Source organism: Pholcus phalangioides, unplaced genomic scaffold (genome assembly GCF_987345545.1).
Source record: "Pholcus phalangioides strain wild (caught in Gottingen) unplaced genomic scaffold, Ppha-v1.0 ptg000041l_1, whole genome shotgun sequence".
Classification (NCBI taxonomy): domain Eukaryota; kingdom Metazoa; phylum Arthropoda; class Arachnida; order Araneae; family Pholcidae; genus Pholcus; species Pholcus phalangioides.
Genome location: NW_028301627.1, coordinates 6,372,463 through 6,398,041, shown reverse-complemented (window position 1 = coordinate 6,398,041; position 25,579 = coordinate 6,372,463). Strand labels below are relative to the sequence as shown.

At 36.8% G+C, this 25,579-nt stretch overlaps 1 protein-coding gene across 7 annotated transcripts in view; it reads left to right on the top strand.

Annotated features, from left to right (window-relative positions):
* Positions 1-23,642, top strand: part of LOC149065182 (diacylglycerol kinase delta) — a 170,294-nt gene extending 146,652 nt beyond the window's left edge. For 3 of the 7 annotated variants that reach the window (XM_089254483.1, XM_089254482.1, XM_089254484.1), the window contains exons 27-29: positions 2,785-2,898; positions 9,269-9,661; positions 17,066-23,642. In XM_089254483.1, the coding sequence (XP_089110609.1) occupies positions 2,785-2,898; positions 9,269-9,661; positions 17,066-17,164 (606 nt within the window). In that variant the 3' untranslated portion in view covers positions 17,165-23,642. Of the gene's footprint in view, positions 1-2,784; positions 2,899-9,007; positions 9,662-17,065 lie in introns of those variants that run through there. The other 4 variants (XM_089254486.1, XM_089254485.1, XM_089254488.1 and 1 more) reach the window with 3 other exon arrangements.
* Positions 23,643-25,579: the final 1,937 nt, after the last annotated feature.

The following is a 25,579-nucleotide window of genomic DNA, read 5'->3' as shown; positions in this document are numbered from 1 at the left end:
AATCTTCAAGAAACTAAATTTATTTATTATAGTTTGATTGGGGATACAATTCGGACATAAGTACTCAAATCAAATCTTACAGACTGCTCAAGAAATGATTGCAACTGTCCTAATGTAAATAGTATTCTCTTGGAAATATCTTGGAATCCAGTTAGATTCAAACTTGAAATGGAAATCTCACGTTGCTATACTAACCAAAAAACTTAGATGTTTTCTCTGCAGATTCTATCATCTTCATAAAATTGTTCATCCTTCCTTTTTACGAACATTATAATATGTATGGATATAATCTTCATTACAATATGGAATAACAACTAGGTGATGCGATTATAAAATCAACCTATTTCCTATCATGACCTTTCAAAATAGATTTCTTAAACTTTTAAATCATTCGGTTTTGACTGCTGGTGCTACTGTGAAAGACATCTTGGGTTTACGACACTTGGTTGTCTACAAATCGATATTGACACTTCATAAAAATAAGAATTTATGCTCTCCTGAAAAATTCATTTCTCTGAGGAGACCTGGCGAAATATTTGAAATCCCTTTACTTAGAAGAGATATTTAAAAACACTTTTTCTATTTAGCTCCCAAATTTGCAATGCCTTGCCATTCAAATAAAAAAAAAATTTCTTCATATTCTAAATTTAAAAAGGAATTATTTAGTTACATTACTGCTATCGATAACATTGAAAACTATTTTTAAATGTATATCACGGGACTATGCGAATACGGTACTTGAATTAAAATTGCCGCTTTATGTTATGACTATTATTAACATGTGCGCCAACTGTGTTATGACTGTGAAAATTGTTTCGACTATGATCATTAATTTCATTGATTGGTTGTCAGTACAGGTGTGATTACTCCTTGACAACTCATATATATTGATACACTTGCATATGTTTAGATATATCACATACATTATATTGTGTTTTTTTTCGAATTTGAATGAATTTGATTGAATAAAGGTAATTTAATTTAAAATTTTTTCATTATACTTGAGTGGCCGTGGAGCTCCTGGGAAGTGCACACGGCATGCTGGTTGAGACCTGCTGCTGTAGAAGTTGCTATAATGTAGCATTATATAAAGACTCCATACCCAAACCTACCTACTTGGTTGATGACGTCACTTCCATTGAGCAGCCATCAAACAGTCTTGGTGACTGCATTTAAGCAAACTGGCAATGACATGACTTTATTTACTTAGTGTTTATGAACAACCATTTATCAGGGGATGATTTTGATTGCCGAAATCTGTGTGTAATTATTATTATATTCTATTAACAACAAAACTGAATTAAACTGCTTTGATTAGCAGCAATGCAACAAACACAATAACAGAGATTGATTGTACACCACATGATGCGATACCACCAGAGCTTTCTTTCATCAGCTGCTTAATTTGTATTTGAAGTTTTGTCTCTAATTGCTTTCTCCCATTAAATATATCTTCAAAAAAGAAAACATACATCCACTTTTCATAAATTCAAGATTATCCATCACTGATAGCATTCACAATGATTATACAGCTCAGGGGCTATGCAGTACTTGCCTGAGAAGGGGCACTTTTACTAATTTATTTTTAAAAAAACTTTTTTTTTTTGTCAATTTTTCTTTTTTTTCTGACCAGGTCTATGGGGAGGGGGGGGGGAGTTAACCCCCTTTCATGGAATCTCTGCATTCCGAAAGTTGGTGCGTCTGAACTGGTCTTTAGTATGTTCTAGAACTGCACTGAACTTTATTAGATGAAATTTCAAATTTAAAGAAAAATGTTTTTATTTAGTTCTAAAAAATATTTGAAGAAACTATTTGGCAAAACAAAGGGTTTTTTTTTTTTTTTAATTCTGAAAAAATTACCAGATGAAGCAATATTTGAAGTTAAAGCAGACAGCTCTGCAATCTCATTGATTGTATCTCAAGCTGAATAGCAATGTTTTTCCACATTAAATCAGTTTTGTCCTGGAATTTTTAACATGTTCAACTAAATACAATACAGTGGTGCAGTCTGTCCTCCTTTAAAACCTATGCACAACTCTCCAGTCTGCCATTATAGGATAATTTACTACAGTTTTATCCCCTTTTCAGAGGCAAGTAATTTGTGCTGAAACTGTGTGCATGTCTGTCACACTTGACCGTCTGTGTTTTGTCACACCCAGTATTGTGTGTGAAATTAGTGCTGCCATCTGTATTTCGAACTGCAAGTGAAGTGTAATGCATGAAAATTTCTACATTTGTAAGCAGGGTCACAAGTAAGGGATTCTGGTGCCCCGGTTGCTGACTGGATCAGTGGGGATGCCAAGTTTTCTTTTTTTGTTTAAAATTACAAGGAGGGGTGCTAAAATGGGTAATAAATAAGATTTTCCATATGGGCTTTGTGTGCCATTCTGGGTTTCCCTTTGAAACATAGTTAGAGGATCCTTTGAGAACATAGAAGTGGTTGCTAAATGCAAATGCTTTTTCTTCAAAAAAAAAAGAGAAAACACTAGAATTCATTTTAAGTCTATTTCTGAAAAAAATTCATACAGAAAAAAATTTTCAGTGATAAAAAAATGACCAAAAAGTTATCTTGTGCTTAAAAGTATGACTGATCGCTCAAAAATGCCCAAAATATGGCTTGTCATAAAAATCTGAGCCCTAGTAATTACACAGTTAAAGGGCTGAATTGGAATGAAAATTAATTCATTTTTATTTTTTAACATTATGTGTTATTAGAGGAGTTAATGAGCTTATATATAATCTTTGATTCTCATTATGGTAATACATGTGTATGTCTAAATTCAGCAAATAAGGCCAGATCTTGAGGCAAAGCTTGCCTGCTCCTGCGCACAAGTTGAAAAAGAATTGAGAAAATGTGTGGAAAATCAAGGGATAGTTTACCTGCAAAGTGATGATGATGTAAGTTACCTAATTTTGTTTCGTAATTCTTTTTTTCTTTCTTGTTTCTTTTTGCCAACATCCTGTCGTGTAATAAAGAATCATATCGGGTACAAGTTGTTTGTAATCACAGTTTCATAGGAAATATTGGAAATCATAAACGATTTATCAGAATATTTAAAAGGAACTTTTTTCCCCTGCATGTTCTTGGACACCTTCTTAATAAGAAAATGGAATAATTTACAAAAACAGAGCTCATTTTTTTTGTAAAACTTTTGATTTTATTGCCAAATTTTTCATCAATATTTCTAAAATTTTTTATACGATCAATTATAAGCAGTGGTGTCGGAGCCGGGGGTACTCAAGCATCTATGAAAATTTGTGGCACGGGTCTTAGCACCCCTCCCAAAATTAATTCAAGAATCAAAATTTCCTATATTAGATTTGTACCCACATGTTCAAAACTCATTCAGATGCACCTTTGATAATGTGTGTACACTGGAGTGACCTAGAGAGCAATAAACCACATCAGTGCGCAACCAAAAGATTTACTTAGGTCAGTGGCTCTCAAACGTGTTATCCGCGGCTTCCTTACCCAACTTATGGTTCATTTGCAGCTCCCCGGAATAGTTTATATTTTACTTTATAAAAGAGCCATTTCAAAGCTTAAAATCGGCACACAAATCAATACCTCCAGCTTGCCGCTGCAACAGACTTTTGCATACTCTGTATGCTTTTGTTCCCCCAGATAAATTTTTTGCACGTGACAATAATGGCAGGCAGGAATGACACTGAATTTTTCTATATGAACATTTATTGCATTAATTTTATAAAAGGTACAGTAACAATTGCTCTAATTTCCGGAAATGATAATCACTATGCAAGAGTTTTCAATGTTTACTTTAATCAGATTTAAGTCAAAATATCAGTGCCACTATTGAAATTTGTCTTACCAATACAGTGATCGGAAAAATATCCACATGACTAGAAAATCTGTTACATCCACGTCAAAGCACACAAAGTCGTCGCCATTCTCAACGCCTTGAATTCACAGAGGACCATATTTTGGGAACCCGATTACCACAAGCTTGGATCCAGACAGTAGTCACATTTCATCGTAGGCATGACAGTCCGGCAGAGACCGGCAAGAGACCGGCGTAACAGATGAAACACATGTCGACATGATCATCTTTACATAACCGGTGAGACAGCAATTAAAAAGTGGCTGCAACATTGGCTGCTCATCCTTCAGGATATCATAAGTGCAGAGACGCACAAAGCACCTTTATCATGAGTTAATTCATACTGCAAAAACAAAAGTGAGAGCGAGAGGGTAACATGCAACCAGTATTTCAGGGAAAATTTCCTGACCGCACAGGGTCACTGGATCCAATCAGATTCAAGAAATAATACCCGAATTTGCAGCAGTTAAACAATGTCATCTCAAATCAGTCAAAAACGTGAAAATCAGCTGTGATTGCCGAAACACAATCATAAAGACTGATCTCAGGGAGCAAAAGGTAAGTATTGAATAAATATAACTAGTTGAAACTAAAAGTGGCTTCTCTGCCGGGTAGTAACACAGATGTTACACTGCAATGCCCATTAGGTTGGCTGCACCCCCAGGAACTGTGGCGCACACTTTGAGAAACACTGACTTAGGTACACACATTCTCTAGGTCACTCTTTTGATCACTCACTGATTTGGCCCCTCGCACTCTCTGTCCCTCTTTCAAACATTTATTGATCTGGGACTTCACACTTTTTAGTTAGATCACTAACTGACGACCCCTGACTCTAGGCTACTTTTTCAATCTTTCACTGACATTGGAACTTGCTATTTAGATGTTTTGGTCACTCATGTGCTTTCATAATGTGTTGGTCATTCACATGCTTACACACACACACTCAAGGTCACTGTTTTGGTAGCTCACTGATGTGGTTTCTCGCTCGCTCTCTCTGTCACTCCCATGCACACACATTCACTAATGTCACTCTTTTAATCACTTACTGACTTAGCACTTCGCTCTCTCTTGGTCACTTATTGACTCAACTTCACTGTCTAGGTCAGTGGCATCGGAATTAGAGGTGTTGTGGGTGCTTGAGCCCTACGGAACTTCGTAGAATGGGTCTGATCCAACACAAACCATGTGTCGCAAGCAGGATCAAAAATTAGTACCTTGGAGCGATCCAATGCAATTAGAGTCAAGATTTAAAGTTCAATACATTAACTTGTACTTCAGAATTTAAGATTATTTAATTTTAATTTGCAAAATTTCACCATAAGTTTTGCTCCCTCTATATGACAATCCTCTAACCTTCAATCCATGGAGAATCAGTCCTTCAAAATGTTTGTCAATCACTCACAAACTACATCACCAACTTCCTTTACTTCAGTGGACCTTAGAGGATGATCAAATGGCCAGAGTTGAATTCAGAAACATTGATGAAGGACCAGACTCCTCAGGTAAAGTTGGAGTATGGCCAATGAGAGAGAAACAAGTTACAAGATCAAGTGAAGATGAAAATGCGCAAAGGTGATCTTGCTGTCGCCTTATGGTTGGCTGCTGTTGAGGTGGCCAATCAGCACTGATCACCCTTGAAATTTGCATATAGTCTGAAGTCGTCAGATGGTAGAAGCAACGGCAATGTTGTGTCATTTTTGTCTTAACACCAACGAGTTGGGTGTAACCAGATGATGGTGCGCAACCATATCCGAGGACTTCCATTCTACCCCATACAATATGACTTGATATTTCATTTGAAAATATTATTAGAAATATAAATATTAAATGGATAGAGCACTTATTTAAATGGGGTAGTGCCTCTCCACCCACTGCGGGCCCATGCCATTACAATGAGCACTTCCAGAATTGATTCAGAAATCAAAATTTTGAACATGAAACTCGAGGAAAGCACCCATAGGATCAAAGCACTTTCAATGCCTCTGATTATAAGCACACTAAGTTTTCAGAAAAAGATAATCATTATTGAAAAACTTTTTTTTTCAACTGTTGTTGCAAATTTATTTTCATGTTAAGAATAGGAAACATGGCTGATCATTTCTCATGAATTTTCTTTGAGAAGGAATTGAGTTTTTAGAATGTGAAGTATTTTTTAAATTTGTTTGCCCCACTATTCAAGACCCAATGCTTTATTTGTTTATTTTGGATCTGTTCCTGTTAGACATTTTTGGTATTAGCAAAAGTTTTATTGAAGGAATAATACAATATATTTTGGGTTATTCAGCTGTCATAATTCAGTTTTAACTTGTTTTCTGAGGATGACGTCACTCTCCGCTATCCATACAAAGGTTTTTAATAGCTGACTGATGCAAAGATATATTTTGCAGAAAGAGAAAATTCCACTGCCCCTGCAGGGAATTGAACCCTCGTCCTTTCACTTTCCGGGTGAACGCACTAGACTACAGCATCAGCCAACTGTTAAAAACCTTTGTATGAATAGCAAAGAGTGACGTCATCCTCGGATAAGTCACCATCTGGTGGCATCGTCAGCAATTGTGAGCTTTGTTCTGAATTGTGTCCAGCCGTCCATGTGCAGTCCCGTTCAGTGCACACGAGCTCCAAGGAAAGATTGAGATATTCGTTGCCTCTGTAGTCTACTGGTATAGGGCATTCACCCGGAAAGTGAAAGGACGTGGGTTCGGTTCCCCGCAGTGAAGTTTTCTCTCTTTCCAAAATATATCTTCGCATCAGCCAGCTGTTAAAAACCTTTGTATTAACTTGTTTTGCTTGCTGGTGTGACAGGCATTTTCAAGAGTGAAATGCTGAGTTAAAATTCAATTAAAATGGCATAAACTCCCAAAAACATTCTATTGTTCCTTTAATGACGACCACAAAAGCACTGCATGTTTTAAAACTCTCTCGCTGTGCACGCACACAAATGTTCATAACCTGAATTATGGGAGTATTTTTTTTAGCTGTTTATAGTTTCCTGGCACTACAATAATGTGATGTCTTGTTAATATCATTGCTGAATGTTTTTGAGAGTGAGAAATGGTGGTAGTGTGTTGGCCACGTAGAAATCCAAGTACTTGAATATATGTGCAAGAAGAAACTTTTTCTTCATAATGATTGACATTCTTCTCAGTAGTCAGTTACATTTCTCTTAAATTTTTATTTAGCTGGAAATGAACTATTTATTAAAAACTTATAAAATAAGCTATATAATACACAGGTTGAACGTGACCCGTTCTACCAAACGAAAAGGTGGTGATAGACGAGCCCAAGTGTAACATGAAACACCCTGCCAACCCTGTCCCATTTCAAACCGTTTTTGAGTTATGGTGGATAAAATAATTTAAAATTTGTAACATTTGTGAGAGAGATACATGCAACCTAAGCACATATTTAGAAAGGTCAGAAAAAATCCTACTACAGGTAATACCAATTTCATCGAAATATCTAATTTTAATGGTGAGTCACAAGCGCTGAAAGATCGAAATTTATAATCACCAATTTTGCAAACACTCTTCTAGCTACAGTCAATCGTATTTACCAAAAAACTTGCCTATTCTACTAGCTTTCAAAAGAGCCTACACTAAGCCAAATCAGTGTTGTGGTTCGAGAGAAATTCAGCTTGTTTGTTTGGAATTTAATAGATAGGAATAAGTAGGTTTTGGTGACAATTTGATTTTGCACTTACCAATCTCTAAGCGCTTGTAGCTTCCCATTAAATACAGAGAGCTTGTAGATGGAAGTAATGTCACCTAATGGGATTTTTTTTAAAAAGCAAAATTGTTTTTAAAATTTGTAACAGCCAATTCTGAATTTTCATTGAATATCTAATTTGACAAACACTCATTTCAGTGATGAACAACAAAAGGCTAAATTTTTTCCTGAACCAGAACGCCAATATATTTTATTGTCCATTGCACCAGCTTTTGAAAGAGCTTACAAGTTTTTGGTAAATATGCCTGATCGTAGCTAAAAGAATGTTTACAAAATTGCCAATTACAAGTTTTGGCAACAATTCAATTTTCAACTTCACCAATCTTTCAGCATGTGTAGCTCGCAATGAAATTATTACCATCTTGTAAGGTTTTTCTGTTTTTTCTAAATATATGCTTGGTTTGTGTATAGATCTGTCACAAATTTGGACTTTTTTAGATTTTTTTTCCATAATTTGATTGTTCACAATAACATGAAACTGTTCAAGATAAGACAGGATTGGTTACACTTGGGCTCGTCTACCACTGCCTTTTGTTTGGCAGAATAGGTCATGTTCACCCTGTATAAAAGAAATAAGAACTTGGTAAATTTTTGCAGATCACTATTAGTACTTGCGTTAATTTATAGTCCGATTAGAGTTTTTGGGAAACTCTCTTTTTTTTTTTTTAAGATGTGAGGTTTAGCTTTCGTGACTAAAATGGCTGATTGGTTGAGTGTTTTGATAAATCTAGTGGTTTTTGAGGTAATAAAAATCTATGATGTGTATTATGTCACGATTCTTCCTTGTCAGAATCTTTCCTGACATGGAGGCACAACAGAAGTGACGAAAACACGTCTATAAAAAAAATATCGTTGGTGTAGGGAGTCCCTGACTGATGGGTTAGCACACAAACCTCTTGGTGAGATATGAAAAAAACCATAGCACTCTGCCATTCAGAATCAGCAACAATCTGTAAGTTCCAGACTAATTAACCCTGATGTGCCAAACATTACCCCTGGTGCAAAAAAAAAAAAAAAATTATGAAATATGATTATATCTGATACTTAATCTCAAAATTCTGCCTTCTAAGTCTACAGAGCATTTGAGTTCTCAGAATTTAAGTCCTATACTGTGCCTGACGGAGGGTTAAGAGGTACCCTTTCTTGCTGTGGGATCAGGCATTTGTGTCTAATCTTTTACTAAAGTTGCTCCAAGAACTATGTGCATTCTTTCACTATTTTTGCAGCAGTTTCAGTACAAGAAATACCTTTTTAAAGTTAAAACAAAACCTTTTCAATAAACCTTTGCTCATTTAAATTTATCTTGTATATGCAATATTTTTAAATTTAGCATTCGTGTAGTTCATTATTCAGTTTATCACTCAGTTTATTAAATAGCATGATAATAGTATAGAGCATAGTGAGGTATGTTTTTTTTTTATTTCTTTTTAAATGCCCAGCCATAGCATGGAGTCACCCGAATGAAGGCTGCATGCCAAGACCATTGTATATGCTTTGCCTGGCACCCTCATATACCTACATATATTAAAATCTCCCCTTCAAATACTGTTTGGTGGATTAGCATTGATTCTGCCTGCCAAGTGAGGAAAAGTGTGTTTATTTTTGCATGCAGAAAACAACAAATTTTCTTTAAAAATTTAGTGTTTATTTGAAGGAAAAAAAACACACTACACAATTGAAAACTCATTGTCTTCTGCCAGCAAGAACTGAAGCCCCGTCATTACAAGGGCCTGTTCAAACTCAGATTCAGGAAGCAGGCAAAATCTGGCTGTGTCAGCGGTCCCTCGAGTACCAAGTCCCCTGATTCTATCGGTCAAGCCAGCGGATCACCCAGAAGCGGAAGTTTGAAGCAGCAGCAGCCGCAACCCTCAGCTGGTTCGTTCTGTGCTGGATCTGGTTGCGGCACACCTACAGAAGGTGATGGAGGGAAAGTGTTCTATATGGATCCGTTGGATTCGTCTGTACTGACTTGGGGGACTGTGGAAGTGGCACTCTGGCTGGACTCTATCCAGATGGGAGACTATAAAGACTCCTTCATCAGGCATGATGTCCAAGGACCAGAACTTCTTAATCTAGAGCGGAGGGACTTGAAGGTAACAAATCGACCAGTTGAATGTTTTTTCTTATGTGCATGCTGTAGACATGGCTACATTTGATGCGCTAAACATGCTTAGGTGCAATGCTATTCAGTTTAATACATTTACTTACATTTGTTTAAAAATAAATAAATTGAACACACACTTAATAAACTTGCAAGCGCACAGTTCATAATATGCTCATGTTTGAAAGCCTAATTTCAGGTATGGCTGTAATTTGCATTTGTACATCACAGGCTCTTCTTTTGCACAAATGTGTTTATCATCGAATTGCATAAAATATATTTTTTTTGCACTCAAAGAAATCGTAGACATTCAAATACTGTTTCATTTTGATGTTCAAAATCATGGCTATGCACCTACATACCTTCAAGACCATGTGAGGCTATAACAGATTATTTTTTAAGAGAAGGGATCAGCCCATCCAGCTACAATTTATCATAAAATTTTCTTACACGAAATGTCATACCTCATGTCATTCAGAGTAGCTTTTATATACAAATACTGTGAACACCAAAGCCACAACAGACAGATTGTCCAACAAGGTGGCTGAAAAAAAGATGCTCATAAAAAATATGGGTGTCAAATATATATATCTAAAATACAGCGACCCAATTAAATAGCAATTGCCATAAAAACAAACTAAATAATCAAAAATAATAATACGTCACCCTTAAAAAAGATTATGGTTGCCTTATTCTAAGTCTGGATAGCTTCTCAATGTATAGCAATATGTTTATCGTATTTCTTTTTTTTTAAACGTATCAATTGTGTTCCAATTCATGACTCAGAAGTAAATTGTTCTAATTGATTTACAATCGTATTAGAGAAAGACTCCCTGCGACACCACAATCAGTAGTTGTCCCTTACCAATTTACCAATCGATAATGGTGTCCCCTTGTCAAAGCAGTCGATTGATAATGTATTAATAACCCATGGTGCTTCCTATCCATCCCTTTAAAAATTGTAAACACTTCAATAATTCTCCCCCTCCCCCGTGTTCTTCCAATGTAAACATAATCAAGATATCAAGTCTTTCTTCATAGCTCAAACCTTGTGTGCCGAACCATAGCTCTTCTCTGCACTCCCTCAACCAAGTCCATGTCCCTCTGTAGATATGGTCTCTAAAACCTTACAGCATACTCCACTACAAGATGATCTAAGCCTTGGAAAAGCAAGAGAATGACTCTAGAAAAGAAAGCAAAGAGACCTTTTTAAAAATGAAACCGAACATTCTATATTCATTTTTTTGACCACCATTGAACAGCATTCAGAGAACGTAAGTTGCTCGTGAATGAGAATTCCCAAATTTGTGACCCTAGTTGCATCCGAAGTTAGTAATACCAGTCAACTCGTAAGTGAAATGTTTCCCTAACCTCACAGACCACCAGATCTGCTGCCCCCCCCCCCAAGTCTTAACCCTGATCAGAAAACAATGACTCTGATACATTGACAAGACTAGTGCAATATAGATACAGAACACTTTACAGTGATATCTCAACTAACAAAGATAATTATTTTTTCTGGAACCATATTCGTTATCTGAAACACGATTTTCTATAGGTTTCTATAGGAAATCATTCAATTCATTCCAGATACGACTCAAAAGAAGACCAGTTTTATAAAAAAGTAAAAAACACAAAAAAAAACTAACCAAATTGTGTTTCACAATTGAATAGAGGAGAATTTAAAGTAAGATACGAGATACTGAATAGCTTGCATAACTGTTGCATTGAACCTTTGTATTTTTGTTTCGCACTATTCACACCGTAGCCGGTCAATTTGTCGCAATCAACTTGTCGCGCTCAACTCGTCGCGCATCAATTTGTCGCAGTGCCAATTCGTCGCGGTACAAATTCGTCGCAGAGCCAATTCGTCGCGATACAAATTCGTCGCGGTACAAATTCGTCGCGATACAAATTCGTCGCGGTACAAATTCGTCGCAGAGCCAATTCGTCGCGGTACAAATTCGTCGCAGAGCCAATTCGTCGCGGTACAAATTCGTCGCAGAGCCAATTCGTCGCGGTACAAATTCGTCGCAGTGACAATTTGTCGTGTAACCAATTCGTCGGGACGTCAATTTATCGCAGAGTCAACTCGTCACGCGATCTGTATGTAGGTTTTTTTGTCTCATACGTGAAAAAATAAACATGAAGAAAAGTTTTTTTCCATCAAGAAATGCACACAGTTTACTAAATTTTTTTTTTTGTCATTTCGAAAAAAATCATCGAAATTACATCGAAATTAAAATTACAATTGATATTAATGTTTTATTATTTAATTATTGTAAATGTTAAAAAAATCATTTTTTCTATGATAAAATTTTAAAATTCTGTAAAAAAATGTCGGTGTTTATGATATTCCCCAAATTACAGTACAGCGGAGGCTGTCTTTAAGTGTAAACTTGTATCTGTCCCATGTGGAATCGAGACTCCCACCAACATTAACCACTACAGTATCTCCACAAGAACCTGAAATAATTAATAATTTAATTTAATTAATATTTCATTTTCACCGGATAAGCCACACTTGTCGCTTTCTCTCGAGATTTGCATTACTCGTAGCGAGGGGAGTTGGGGCGCACACCGAGATGATAAATTGCGATCACATACATTTTCAAAATTTAATTTGCACCGGATAAGTTGCTCAAGTTAAAAACTCAAAAAATCCAACCAATAAAGTTCATAGGTTACATTCGAGCAAATGCAACCGATAATCTTATTGGTTGAATTTTTCAAGTTTTATAAAAGGACTTTTAGAACACTTTCATAGTGTAATGCTAGCCTTAGATATATTGTCGGTAAAAAATTCCTCAAAGATGTATTCCCTACATGGCAGATACATATTCAATAGTGAATTAGGGCCATTCAAGTATTACGTGAGCAGATTTTCAGCCATTTTTGACCCCCTCCCCCTTGTCAGCAAAAATCAGCAAAACACTGACCCCCATCCCCTCCCCCGTCAGCAAAATTTCACCAGAAGCTTAGAATATTTCATATCTTCAAAAAGGGGTGGTTGATGACGTAAGCGACCTTCAACCCCCCCCCCCCCCCCCGCCATCAAAAGTCAACAAATCCGAAACTCCCTCCCCGATCCTGACGTAATACTTGAATGACCCCTTAGGCAAATTGTGCTTTGGGATGGGCATTGATCCTAATTTATCATCTTGGTGTGTTCCCGCAACACCCCTCGCTGCGAGAAATGGAGATCCCGCCAGAAAGCGGGAGTGCGGCTTATACGGTGAAAATTTAATTTTGAAAATTTATTTTATCGTAATTTATCATCTTGGTGTGTTCGCCCAACGCCACTCGCTGCGAGAAATGGAGATCCCGCCAGAAAGCGGGAGTGCGGCTTATACGGTGAAAATTTAATTTTGAAAATTTATTTTATCGTAATTTATCATCTTGGTGTGTTCGCCCAACGCCACTCGCTGTGAGAAATGGAGATCCCGCCAGAAAGCGGGAGTGCGGCTTATACGGTGAAAATTTAATTTTGAAAATTTATTTTATCGTAATTTATCATCTTGGTGTGTTCGCCCAACGCCACTCGCTGCGAGAAATGGAGATCCCGCCAGAAAGCGGGAGTGCGGCTTATACGGTGAAAATTTAATTTTGAAAATTTATTTTATCGTAATTTATCATCTTGGTGTGTTCGCCCAACGCCACTCGCTGTGAGAAATGGAGTTCCCGCCAGAAAGCGGGAGTGCGGCTTATACGGTGAAAATTTAATTTTGAAAATTTATTTTATCGTAATTTATCATCTTGGTGTGTTCGCCCAACGCCCCTCGCTGCGAGAAATGGAGATCCCGCCAGAAAGCGGGAGTGCGGCTTATACGGTGAAAATTTAATTTTGAAAATTTATTTTATCGTAATTTATCATCTTGGTGTGTTCGCCCAACGCCACTCGCTGCGAGAAATGGAGATCCCGCCAGAAAGCGGGAGTGCGGCTTATACGGTGAAAATTTAATTTTGAAAATTTATTTTATCGTAATTTATCATCTTGGTGTGTTCGCCCAACGCCACTCGCTGTGAGAAATGGAGTTCCCGCCAGAAAGCGGGAGTGCGGCTTATACGGTGAAAATTTAATTTTGAAAATTTATTTTATCGTAATTTATCATCTTGGTGTGTTCGCCCAACGCCCCTCGCTGCGAGAAATGGAGATCCCGCCAGAAAGCGGGAGTGCGGCTTATACGGTGAAAATTTAATTTTGAAAATTTATTTTATCGTAATTTATCATCTTGGTGTGTTCGCCCAACGCCACTCGCTGCGAGAAATGGAGATCCCGCCAGAAAGCGGGAGTGCGGCTTATACGGTGAAAATTTAATTTTGAAAATTTATTTTATCATAACTTATCTATCATCTTCGTGTGTTCGCCCAACGCCCCTCGCTGCGAGAAATGGAGATCCCGCCAGAAAGCGGGAAGTGTGGCATGAATACCATGAAAACTGAATTTTGAAAATTTATTTTATCGTAATTTATCATCTTGGTGTGTTCGCCCAACGCCACTCGCTGCGAGAAATGGAGATCCCGCCAGAAAGCGGGAGTGCGGCTTATACGGTGAAAATTTAATTTTGAAAATTTATTTTATCGTAATTTATCATCTTGGTGTGTTCGCCCAACGCCACTCGCTGTGAGAAATGGAGTTCCCGCCAGAAAGCGGGAGTGCGGCTTATACGGTGAAAATTTAATTTTGAAAATTTATTTTATCGTAATTTATCATCTTGGTGTGTTCGCCCAACGCCCCTCGCTGCGAGAAATGGAGATCCCGCCAGAAAGCGGGAGTGCGGCTTATACGGTGAAAATTTAATTTTGAAAATTTATTTTATCGTAATTTATCATCTTGGTGTGTTCGCCCAACGCCACTCGCTGCGAGAAATGGAGATCCCGCCAGAAAGCGGGAGTGCGGCTTATACGGTGAAAATTTAATTTTGAAAATTTATTTTATCATAACTTATCTATCATCTTCGTGTGTTCGCCCAACGCCCCTCGCTGCGAGAAATGGAGATCCCGCCAGAAAGCGGGAAGTGTGGCATGAATACCATGAAAACTGAATTTTGAAAATTTATTTTATCGTAATTTATCATCTTGGTGTGTTCGCCCAACGCCACTCGCTGCGAGAAATGGAGATCCCGCCAGAAAGCGGGAGTGCGGCTTATACGGTGAAAATTTAATTTTGAAAATTTATTTTATCATAACTTATCTATCATCTTCGTGTGTTCGCCCAACGCCCCTCGCTGCGAGAAATGGAGATCCCGCCAGAAAGCGGGAAGTGTGGCATGAATACCATGAAAACTGAATTTTGAAAATTTATTTTATCGTAATTTATCATCTTGGTGTGTTCGCCCAACGCCACTCGCTGCGAGAAATGGAGATCCCGCCAGAAAGCGGGAGTGCGGCTTATACGGTGAAAATTTAATTTTGAAAATTTATTTTATCATAACTTATCTATCATCTTCGTGTGTTCGCCCAACGCCCCTCGCTGCGAGAAATGGAGATCCCGCCAGAAAGCGGGAAGTGTGGCATGAATACCATGAAAACTGAATTTTGAAAATTTATTTGATCGGCGTACTGACTCTGCGACAAATTTGTACCGCGACGAACTGATTCTGCGACAAATTCGTACCGCGACGAACTGATTCTGCGACAAATTTGTACCGCGACGAACTGACTCTGCGACAAATTTGTACCGCGACGAAATGAGTCTGCGACAAATTTTCACCGCGACGAACTGACTCTGCGACAAATTTGTACCGCGACGAACTGACTCTGCGACAAATTTGTACCGCGACGAGTTTGTAGCACGACGAATTGACGCTGCGACAAATTGATTGCGACGAATTGTCGTGCGACAAGTTGATCGCGACGAATTGACCTAGACCCTATTCACACAGCCCAGTCAGGTTTGTGGGTGTCCTATTATGTGATGTGGTCAGCTCGTTTCTGTCTCACATAACATGCAAATGGAAAACATAAGCTTCTAGAATGTCCAGACGGCAGTTCAGTTGAGTGCTAAGAGTCTTACATTGAAAGAATGTGTGCACTGAAGTTTAGGCTATTTTTTGCATTTTTCTCTTAGCCTAAGCTTTCATACAGGTGAAATAGCTTAAAAACCTTCTGGAAAAGAAATAGAGGTAGTCATTTGGAGAATGGATGGTATGGAAAGTCATTTGGAGGTGTCTTGAATTAATCTGGCTGAAATGACAGTAATTCCTATGACAAGAGTGCGAAAATTCAGCTCACAATAATGCTGTGTAATGTGAGCATGATCATCTATGTCAACTAAAATGTCTATAAGCCAAATCTGTATTCATTAGTCAAGGTATAAGCACCATGAAAAAATCGTCATTAGCCAAAAACTTTTTAAGCTGAGATGTTCATTAGCCGAAGTATCACTGTATTTTCATATGTAAAGTGAATTGTGTTGCATTGAACCTGATGAACCAGATGCACTGCAGGATCGTTATCACTTGTGTAATTTTGAACCTTCCCAAAAGGTGGATGTATCTGGAAATTCATATCTCCTTAAAGTCCCCTCTTGGGAAACACCAATGCCATCCAACCCTCCCACAGTCTAGGATTCACTCCTCTTTGTTAATAGAATGTTCTTTTCATGTCAAGAAGAAGCAAAAAGCACAGAATGCATAAATCTGTTCCTGCCTCCCCGACCAACAGGCAATGCTAACCCTTTGAAATCACAATCACCTGAGCAGATAACTATTCGGCACCTTATTTACCCATGTGCATTAAATACCCTCTAATGGATTAAAACCCCTCTTAATGGGCACACCCTCAGATGCTGTCATCCCCTTTTTACATTCAAATAATTTCCCCACATAATAAAAGTGCTTTTTTGAACCCCTGATTAATGGTCACTCCTCTTTTACAAATTTTTTAGTCCCATGATTGTCTGCAAAAGAGAGGTTTTACTGTATTTGAAAAAAAAAAAAAAACACGCACAAATATAACACTGCATTACAAATTTGAATAGTTTTCTTCATTGTATGTTTCCTCCTTTGTGAAAAATTTCATTGTTTATGAGTGCACATGTAACTTCTACTTTGGAAACATGCCAATTAATTTTCATTTTGAGTTCCATCTAAAATTGTGCAGCCCCATGACGCTTTTGCTTATCATTATCTTGGTTCTCCCTTGAATGAAAAGAAAGCTATCCCTGGTATATATATTATTGTCACTTGGTCCGCACACCTCAGAATGCTGCTCATTTTCTGGGGTTAGTCGGAACCAAACACCTTTTAAGACATTTCCGTCAAATAGCAAAATGTTTTAGACTGCTTACAAAATCAGAAAGAGCTTTATTTCAGAATGTTTGCAATATTGATTTCATATTGCTTATCCTGTACTTGTTTCTGGGTAAAAGCTCATCTTTTATTTCTTCTCGCAGGAACTCGGCGTTACAAAAGTTGGGCACATCAAGCGCTTATTGCAAGCCATCAAAGATATAACTTCTCATTCGATCGGTCGCAAACTGGCTTCCTTATGATCATGAATATCAAATGTCAGAAATATAATATGTATATTTATATTCGCGTCATTCCATCTTTTGCCATGTTCACTGCGTAGCAACATATTAAATGACCCATTTCTCAGCTTCATACATGAAATATATATATACACACACACCATGTAAATGGCCAAAATGCCTTCTCTCTTATTGTTTATATATATATTGGTTCCGTGAGTTACGATGTTCGGTGTTTTGTGTTTCCTAAATCTTTGCTCCTTTTATACTTGTATGTGCACATAGCAGAATATTTTTCAAGTTTTGATGTTCGGTGTTTGAAACGTTCACTTTAATTATAAAAGATATCTTTGTATATTTTTCCTCTGTGTTGTGCTGTTTTTTCCCCAGTTTCTGTGCCTCCTTTGTTTTCCTCTAAATACACTCAGCTCACATAGTTGTACATACAGAAGAAATATATGCAAAGCGAAACTGTCGTTATACTCAATGTATTGTTAGATGCTCTATAATTATTTTGTTCGTAACAAGATGCTGTAATATTTTGATGTTTGCGTGTTGGCGGAATTTTTTTTTAGGGAAATGTAAATACACTCTTAGGTGTTAGAAGTTCTTAACTGTGTCTATTAGGGGGCACCATACAATGTCTGTTCAAAAATTGTTAGATTTTTTTTCTTAAAAAAATATAGGGTTTCACAGATAAAAGCGAGGCTTTGAAAGAAATTGCAACACTGATAAATGCTAATCTTGTGAAGTAAGTAATCAGACATCTCTATTTTTGGGTTGAGTAATCACATTCTCAGCAAGTAGAGAGTAGTTTTTTTAATATTGCTTTTCATGAAAAACACTAATACTTCTTCCCGTGAAGGGTCTCAAGTACAAAGGATAAATTGCATCTCTGTTTTTACAGTAATTCTCAATAAAATAATCTGATAATTTCTGAACAGACATGAATTCCATATAATAAAGGTCTAGCTGTTCCGAACTCTCTCTGGTGCCCCCCCCCCTGTTTATACCATGACAGCATCCTTGCTTTAGCAAAAATTATGATCAAAACGGTAAAAGTTGTGTGTATATGAATTGAGCCATCATATGTGTATTTTTTTTATTTTTGTGCCGAGTAGAATTTGTCTGTGTAGTCAGTAAATAATGTAAGTGATCAAAAAAAAATCTGTAGAAAAATAATAATGGTAGTAATGGTATCTTAATTGTTTAAAAAAAAAATCCTTAATGTAAATTTCTATTGCAGAAGGGGATTGAATAGTTCGGTCGAAGCTTTAGTTTGGTAAAGTGCGTAGTTGAAGATCTTGTCTGAAGCGTGCCATAGATTGAATAGTCTAGAGTCAACATTGATCTATAAATTTTAGCGTCTTTTTTAAATGATATATTTACAGAAACTTGTGAGATTATCTAGCACTATACAGGGTTTTAGCCTACAGAAAAAATCAGATTTTCAAAAATACCATCTGTTTTTTCTGCTTTTTTTTTCAAATCGATGAGCTCTACTTTTTATGCTGTCGCAATAGATCAAATCTTGTACTGTGCATTCATTGCTTTCTTTTTTCCTAATCTTGTTGAAATCACAAAGATTATATTTGTATTTATACATTTTGAGAATCTTACAAAAGTGGATTAGCTGCTAATTCCTTTTTTTGGAACCGACTGTGTATACTCCACAAAGAAGGTGCTAAAACGCTGTGTTGATTTGAAACACATTAACTTACGAACATTTAACTTAACAAAAAACCTTTCCAGAATATGCATTTCTATTTTTGAATATGATTTAGAAAGAAAAACCTTATAGAAATTCCTTAAAAAAATACTTTTGTTTTTCTTCTGCAGAATATATCTTGTATACATAAATTAGCTAATGTACAAATCATTGATACAGTTTGTAGTTTTGGGGGGTACTGGCCTATAATGTTACAGGTCTGATGCATTATAGCCAGCGGTTCATGATAAAAGCATCCTACCATCCAGCAGATGTATGTGATGTAGAGCATTTCATTGTAATAATTTAGTTTAGCTGAATCTGAAACATTATCTGCTTAGGCATCCAATAACATGATGCAAAAGAATGTCCCATTTGCTTGGTGCATTCTCTTACAAGTAGTATACAAACTGGATTGGTTACAAGTAATCTATTTAATGTTGTCCCCATTCATCCTTCCCACTTTTATCCTCAAATGATAAATACCATTTCCGTTTCTTCCACTCTATCTCCCCCCCCCCCCCCCCACATATCTTGCAGTTAGGTACAGCAGTGGTCTTCGTAGTCCCATACCCTGGTATGCAAGTCCCATAAGCTGGAACACTTGGCAAGATCACAGTCCAGGTTTTCATGGGCCCTCCTATAGTAACTTTATAATATAAAAATAAAATGGGATTCATTCCAGATCCTCAGGCTTGAGCTCTGCTGTCTCCTATGAAGGGCATGATGGTCTTGAATTTTTTTTTTCTAGTGGAGAACACAGCAGAATCGCCCTTAGGGGTGTGCAACAGGCATGGTCACGCTGACAGTAAATTATTGGAAGCTTTCACCTGTTCTTAACGTATTTTTTCATTAATTCTCTGAATTTTCATGAATTCTGGAATTTTTTCTTCTGTAAAATTTTTAATAATTCTAGACTTTTTTCTTTCATTAATTAAGAATTTCTATCAGTTCTGGAATTATTTCTATCTGTAAATTTTGAATTTTCATTGGCGCTGGAATTATTTCTTTTTAATTGTTCTTTATTCGTCATCTAAAATTTTCATTAGCATCGGGAATAGTTTCTCTCATTGGTTTAAAATTACATTCAGTGCTGAATTTTCATCAATTTTTATGTGAATTTAAATTTGCGTTTTTGGATTTTTCTCAGCAATTGTAAATGGACACAAATGAGAGGCCTTTTTTCTTTTTTTTTTTTTTGGTTGAGGCCAATTATAACTTGTCTATTTGGTTATAACAGTACATTCAAAAAGATCAAGACTTTTTTTTTTTCATTTATTAAGATGAAATGAGCGACTGTTTATGGGAATATGTCCTTTGAAGACTTCCCTTTGCAACAATGTAATTTTCTTACAAAATTATTAATGTAGATTGCTATTGTTTCTAAACAAGTGGTGCCTATCTGGATACTGGAGGTACCTTGGAAAGTGAAGAGCATTGTCCCGGAAATTTTTTACCATACTACTGCAATGGTTCTCACAGTGTGTGTTGTGGCTCCTAAGGTCATAGCGCTGACGATATCAATATGTGCTTTGTTGATGCTTTGAAGCAGTTTTTTTGTTAGATTACTTTGGAGGAGCTGCAGATAAATGTTAACTATGAGGCAGGGAAGACATGGGTGACAAAAAGTTTGAGAACCACTGTACTAGTATCTCAAATGATGCCAAAAAGAATTATCTTTTGTCTGATACATCATTTGGCGACAGATCTGTTGAATTGGGGGTTTTTTTGCACACTTTTATCCTAATATGACTATTTTAACCATTCAACACTCTTCTGGAGAAAAGATCATTCCCAGTGGCCCACTACATTATTGGTTTAGCATATGAAGATCTATTCATGATTTTTAAGATGAATGAAACAGTGTTTCAAATAGTGTGATAGAATCAAGCAAATCTATTTATTTGGTAGTTAATGTTTTTGTTAAAAACATTACAGAGATATTCAGACTTCAAGAATGGTATCCCCCCCCCAAAAGAAAACGTGTTTTGGTTGGTTCGCTACAGTAATACACTGAACAAATGGCATAAAGCCATCTAGAGTAAAGGATCCAGCTTGCTTTTAAGTAGCAGGATTTTGTTTGACTTTCTTGTCAACATTTATTTGTATGCAGAATGCTTTAATGACGGAGAGACAGCCAGACTCTATTGCACAGGGTGATTTAAGCATGCCAATCCCATAGCTCTGATCTGTTCCTGTGCAACTGTCATTAGTGCAAACTTTTCAAAAAGCATTGAAAGAGCATCAAAATAACGACTCAACGTTTGCCGTGCTTTCATGTGCCATGGTTTTTGTGACAAGAAAGTGCTCCTTCTCATTCATTTCCATCAAGAACTTCCTTCAAAATCCTAAAAGAATGAAATTCACCTGATGACAGATCTGTGATGTGATGATACTTCCAACTTTTTTTTGCACAAAAGAATCCTTGCCAACATAAGTATAATCATCTTAGACACAATAACTTCATGCTACTTACATAATAAGCCATTTTAGCAGACCAATCAAGGTCTGTCTTAGCGGACATTATCTGCATTATCTTCAAGAATTTGTCTGAATGCTCATGGTGACTTTTAACAAATGTGTGTCAGGCTACCTTATTGATTGCTTTGACTCTGCCACATTATTTGGCTGTCTTGGAAAATCTGCTCCAATGGCATTCATTGGTGTTGAATACGGTGGAATTTTGATTAACAAGCTTTACTCATTCTGTAAACATGCTTATCATCCAAATCACTTCTATAATGAATCACACTTATCCCATAGGAAAAAATAGAAAGTTGTATGTGAGATTTCATCCATCAATTGATCATTCACAAAAAAAATTGGACAAAAACGGTTTTCAATCAGTAATATAACAAAAAATTTTCATGAAATGATACAATAACGCCATAAATAAACATAATATACAATGTTTATATACAAACTGATTTTAAACTGAACAACAAGAGAGGAGGAATATTGTTTAGGATAATTTACATACTTGCTGTGTCTGTAAACTTATTCTTTTCTGTGTGACTGAAAAAGAACCTATCCGATGACATTTGCTTTTGCCGGTACGGGATATCACATTGTCATTGGCCAGAGTTATTTTTAACATCACTACAGCTGTATTTAAGAAAGATTTTTTTTTTTTTTGCAAAATTTTGCTCAGATTTTCGCATTTTACACATCTCTCTCTAATCCCCTTCGAAATTAGGGACTCCCCTTTTCTCTCTTCATCCTCCTCAGGATTCTGTCCGTAAGCTCCTACTGTTGCTTGCAACGAAGATCCATCAGATCTTTTGTAGTCAACTCCTGACCTTGTTTCTCCACTAGTTCTTGAATGTCATCCTCATTCACAACTAGTGTCATGATCTTCCTTAAAGACACAATCTCTTCGACAACTGGTGTCTCCTGTTCATGAGCTAGCCCCTCAGTCACATACAATAATACAATCATCCCACAGTTTTCTCCAAGCAGAATTAAAAAAAAAAACTGATATATATGTGTGGTTATGATATTATATCTACTTCTGTATCAGAAACAGTTACGCTAGTGTGCGTGTGTTTGTTTTTCGAGCGAGGCATGCTCACCAGAGACTCTAGGGGCGAATATTACAATTCCACATTCAATATGTGTGAGGGAAAGCGAAAAACCATTGGCTCAGTTGTGATAGCATGAAACTAAATGAGCAAAGTGAAAATTTTTCTGCTCGTAATGCAAATCAGTGCTTGTTAATTGAATTTGTTCAAAATTTTTGCTTGTTAACCGAAGTTCCACTGTATCATGAAAGAAATTCAAGTGAAATGCAATATGCACAAATTATTTTTGTCTCAATGTCATTGCATGTAGATGTATATAGAAGTACCTGTGTTATTTGCGAAAACTATCATTGCGTAGATTGATTCAATATTACGTGTGTTGTAGATAACTGATATATAGTCGCTTTTGCTCTTATTTTATTATTTTTAATATTAAATTTTTCTTTTCGAAAATGTTCTAAATCTATGTCAGATGCAAAGAATCATGTGGAAACAAAACAAAATATGACAGTGTCATGCGAAAACGTATGGGAAGTTAACCTGTACTGCGGTCGAAAAGTAATTCTCTGAGAGAAAGTTTTAATGATCGTCATAATTTTAATTTTATGTTCATGTCTCGTGTATACATTTGTGTGTTTTGATATTTTTGTCGTTTCTCCTCGAAGCTTTTTTCGATGTAAGGTGCTGTGTAATGTAAAAAAAAAAGTCCAACCTTGGTACAGGATGTACATAACACTCATTGATAAATTTTGTGTATTTTCATACCGTTTGAAGCAATTTTACAAGCAAAAGCTTATATTGAAAGTAAATTGCCATTGTAACCTCCTATTATTAGTGGACACTCAATTAATCAGTATTAACGTCTTTGCCAGAACAAACAAAGTTTGTACCAAGGTTTGTCTTTCAGTTTAAAATCTATGCTTTGAATATATCTCCACGCATGTTGGAAAAAAGAAAAACAAAACATTTTCGGTGCCTTCAACGTGACGTTATTGCATGCATTCTGTAATATTACCTGTGTTTGGATATATCTTTGATGTGAATTCATGAAAAGCCCTCAAATAATATTTATATTTGAAAATTTGCGCTGCTTAATCACTCGGTGTTGAAAAAATGTGTATGTTTATTGTTGTGTGTTGCAATGTTATTTTGTCAATTACTTTAGATTATTTTGTTCGAATGTTTGTTTTCCCGACCTCCCCCTCATATTACACAACATACACAAATACAAGAAATACTGTTCCAAATAAAAATCCTCCTGACTTGTAAATTTATCATTGATTTATTTTGAATATCTCATTAGTTTTGAATTCCGTCGCAATTGCTCATATACTTTGCTCATTTTATATTTTTGTGACACCTAAACTACTAGTCAACCATACACATACCTCGTATGTTAATTTTTTTAATATTTTTTGATGACATCAAATAATGAGAGTTAAATCGTTGATGATGGTAATATGAAATTTGATGACATTCCTTTGATGACAATTGCTTATATATATCTCCATAGATGGAGATGACTTGGAAGTCTGGGGGGCAGTGGCGTCGGAGCCATGGGTGCTGTGGGTGCTCGAGCACCCACATTCTCTCGTAGAACGTGGCAGAGCACCCACAGAATTGATTCAGGAATAAAAATCTCCAATATAGATTTCTAATTTTTTTTCCCGTAAGTATCGAACACGAAAAAAAAAAAAAAAATTAAAGGACAAACTGCCTGTTTTTTCCTCTCTGTGAGTCTTGAAACTTGCTGGAGTCACCGCTGCCATCACAATTGATAGAGCCTTTAGGCGCTGATACAGCAAGCATTTTATTGTAGTGTTCCCCCCCCCCCCCCCGCTTTCTCACATTTCTGCTTGTGCCCCTTTTCCCTGTTTTTCCTAAGGGATGGAGGGTATCCAGATGCATATGTTTTGGCGTCGTGTCAGAACCCGGGGGTGCTGCTGCTTCTTGAGCACTCAGTGTTTTGCAGTAAACAAAAACCTAACAAAAAATGAAAAATATTTTTTTCTTCATCCTATACTACCTCTTGTTCTGTCCTGTTGCTCTACTTATCCAGTGGTTATTCCCACAGCTTCAGGCACCTATGATGGGTATTTTTGGAGCCCACACCCGCTTTTATTTACGATTCTGTCCACGTAGGCAGGGGCACAACTAGGGGGAAGCAGGCGGGTCTGGTGCCCTGGGCGCTGAATTCATTCTTTAACTGTTTCCTCTTCATGCAAGGGGTGCAAAAATTCCCGCTTGTCCCGCGTGACAAAGTATTTAGTTGGGGCCCTGCACGCAGGCGTCCTTCCATTATCTCAGGGTAAAAGTATTTTACAATAAATGAAATTCTGCATTGATGGGGTGATGCAGACACACATTTCACTCGAATAAATGAATGCCTTCAAAGATTTTTTAAGGGAAATTTGTCTCCTTGTTTATGACTGATACCGGCAGACATTGGCGTATGCAAAGAAGAAATCGAGAAAATTCAGCGTATGCCTATGCCGGCAGATATGGGATAATTTGCTTACAAGTCTTAACAGTGGTACAATTGTGCGTGCATTTATTTCCTTAGACCAGCGGTTCTCAATCGGTGCTCCGCGAAGTCCTTGGGACTCCATGTCCACTTCGGGAAGGGCTCCGCAGTCACTCGAAGAAAATAAAATAAATCAGTAAATGATAAATAAATAAAAGAGACGAATCTACGGAGCTCCGTCATAGAAATTATATACTAAAAAGGGCTGCACGGGTAGATAAAGATTAAGATATTTTGTTTTGCACATTGCAAATTAACTATAGAAGGGCACATGAAAAGTTTAGTCTGAGGCTCTGCTGCGGGAGGATACAAGGAATATCTTCCGAAAAATCTTGCGGTACTAACCTTAAAAATTAGCATTTTAAGATGAAAGAATATAATTAAAATATCATATATATATATGGGTACTTTCTCTATATACCAATATGATATTTTAATTAAATTTTCTTAAATATTTTCAATTTTTATCAATTATGTATTTCTGATCACATGGAGGCCGTGTCTTCATTCCTTCCTGCACACTCTTCTGGGGCGATGGTCCCATTTGGAGCAATGTTTTTGTTTGGAAATCAAACAGTGCCGAGTACAGCCACGGTTCCTACTTGAAAGGGGTATGCCACGAGATCGGCCAAGACAGGGTGCCGCTGTATACAGTATTTCCAAGATAGAATTGGCGGCTTGTG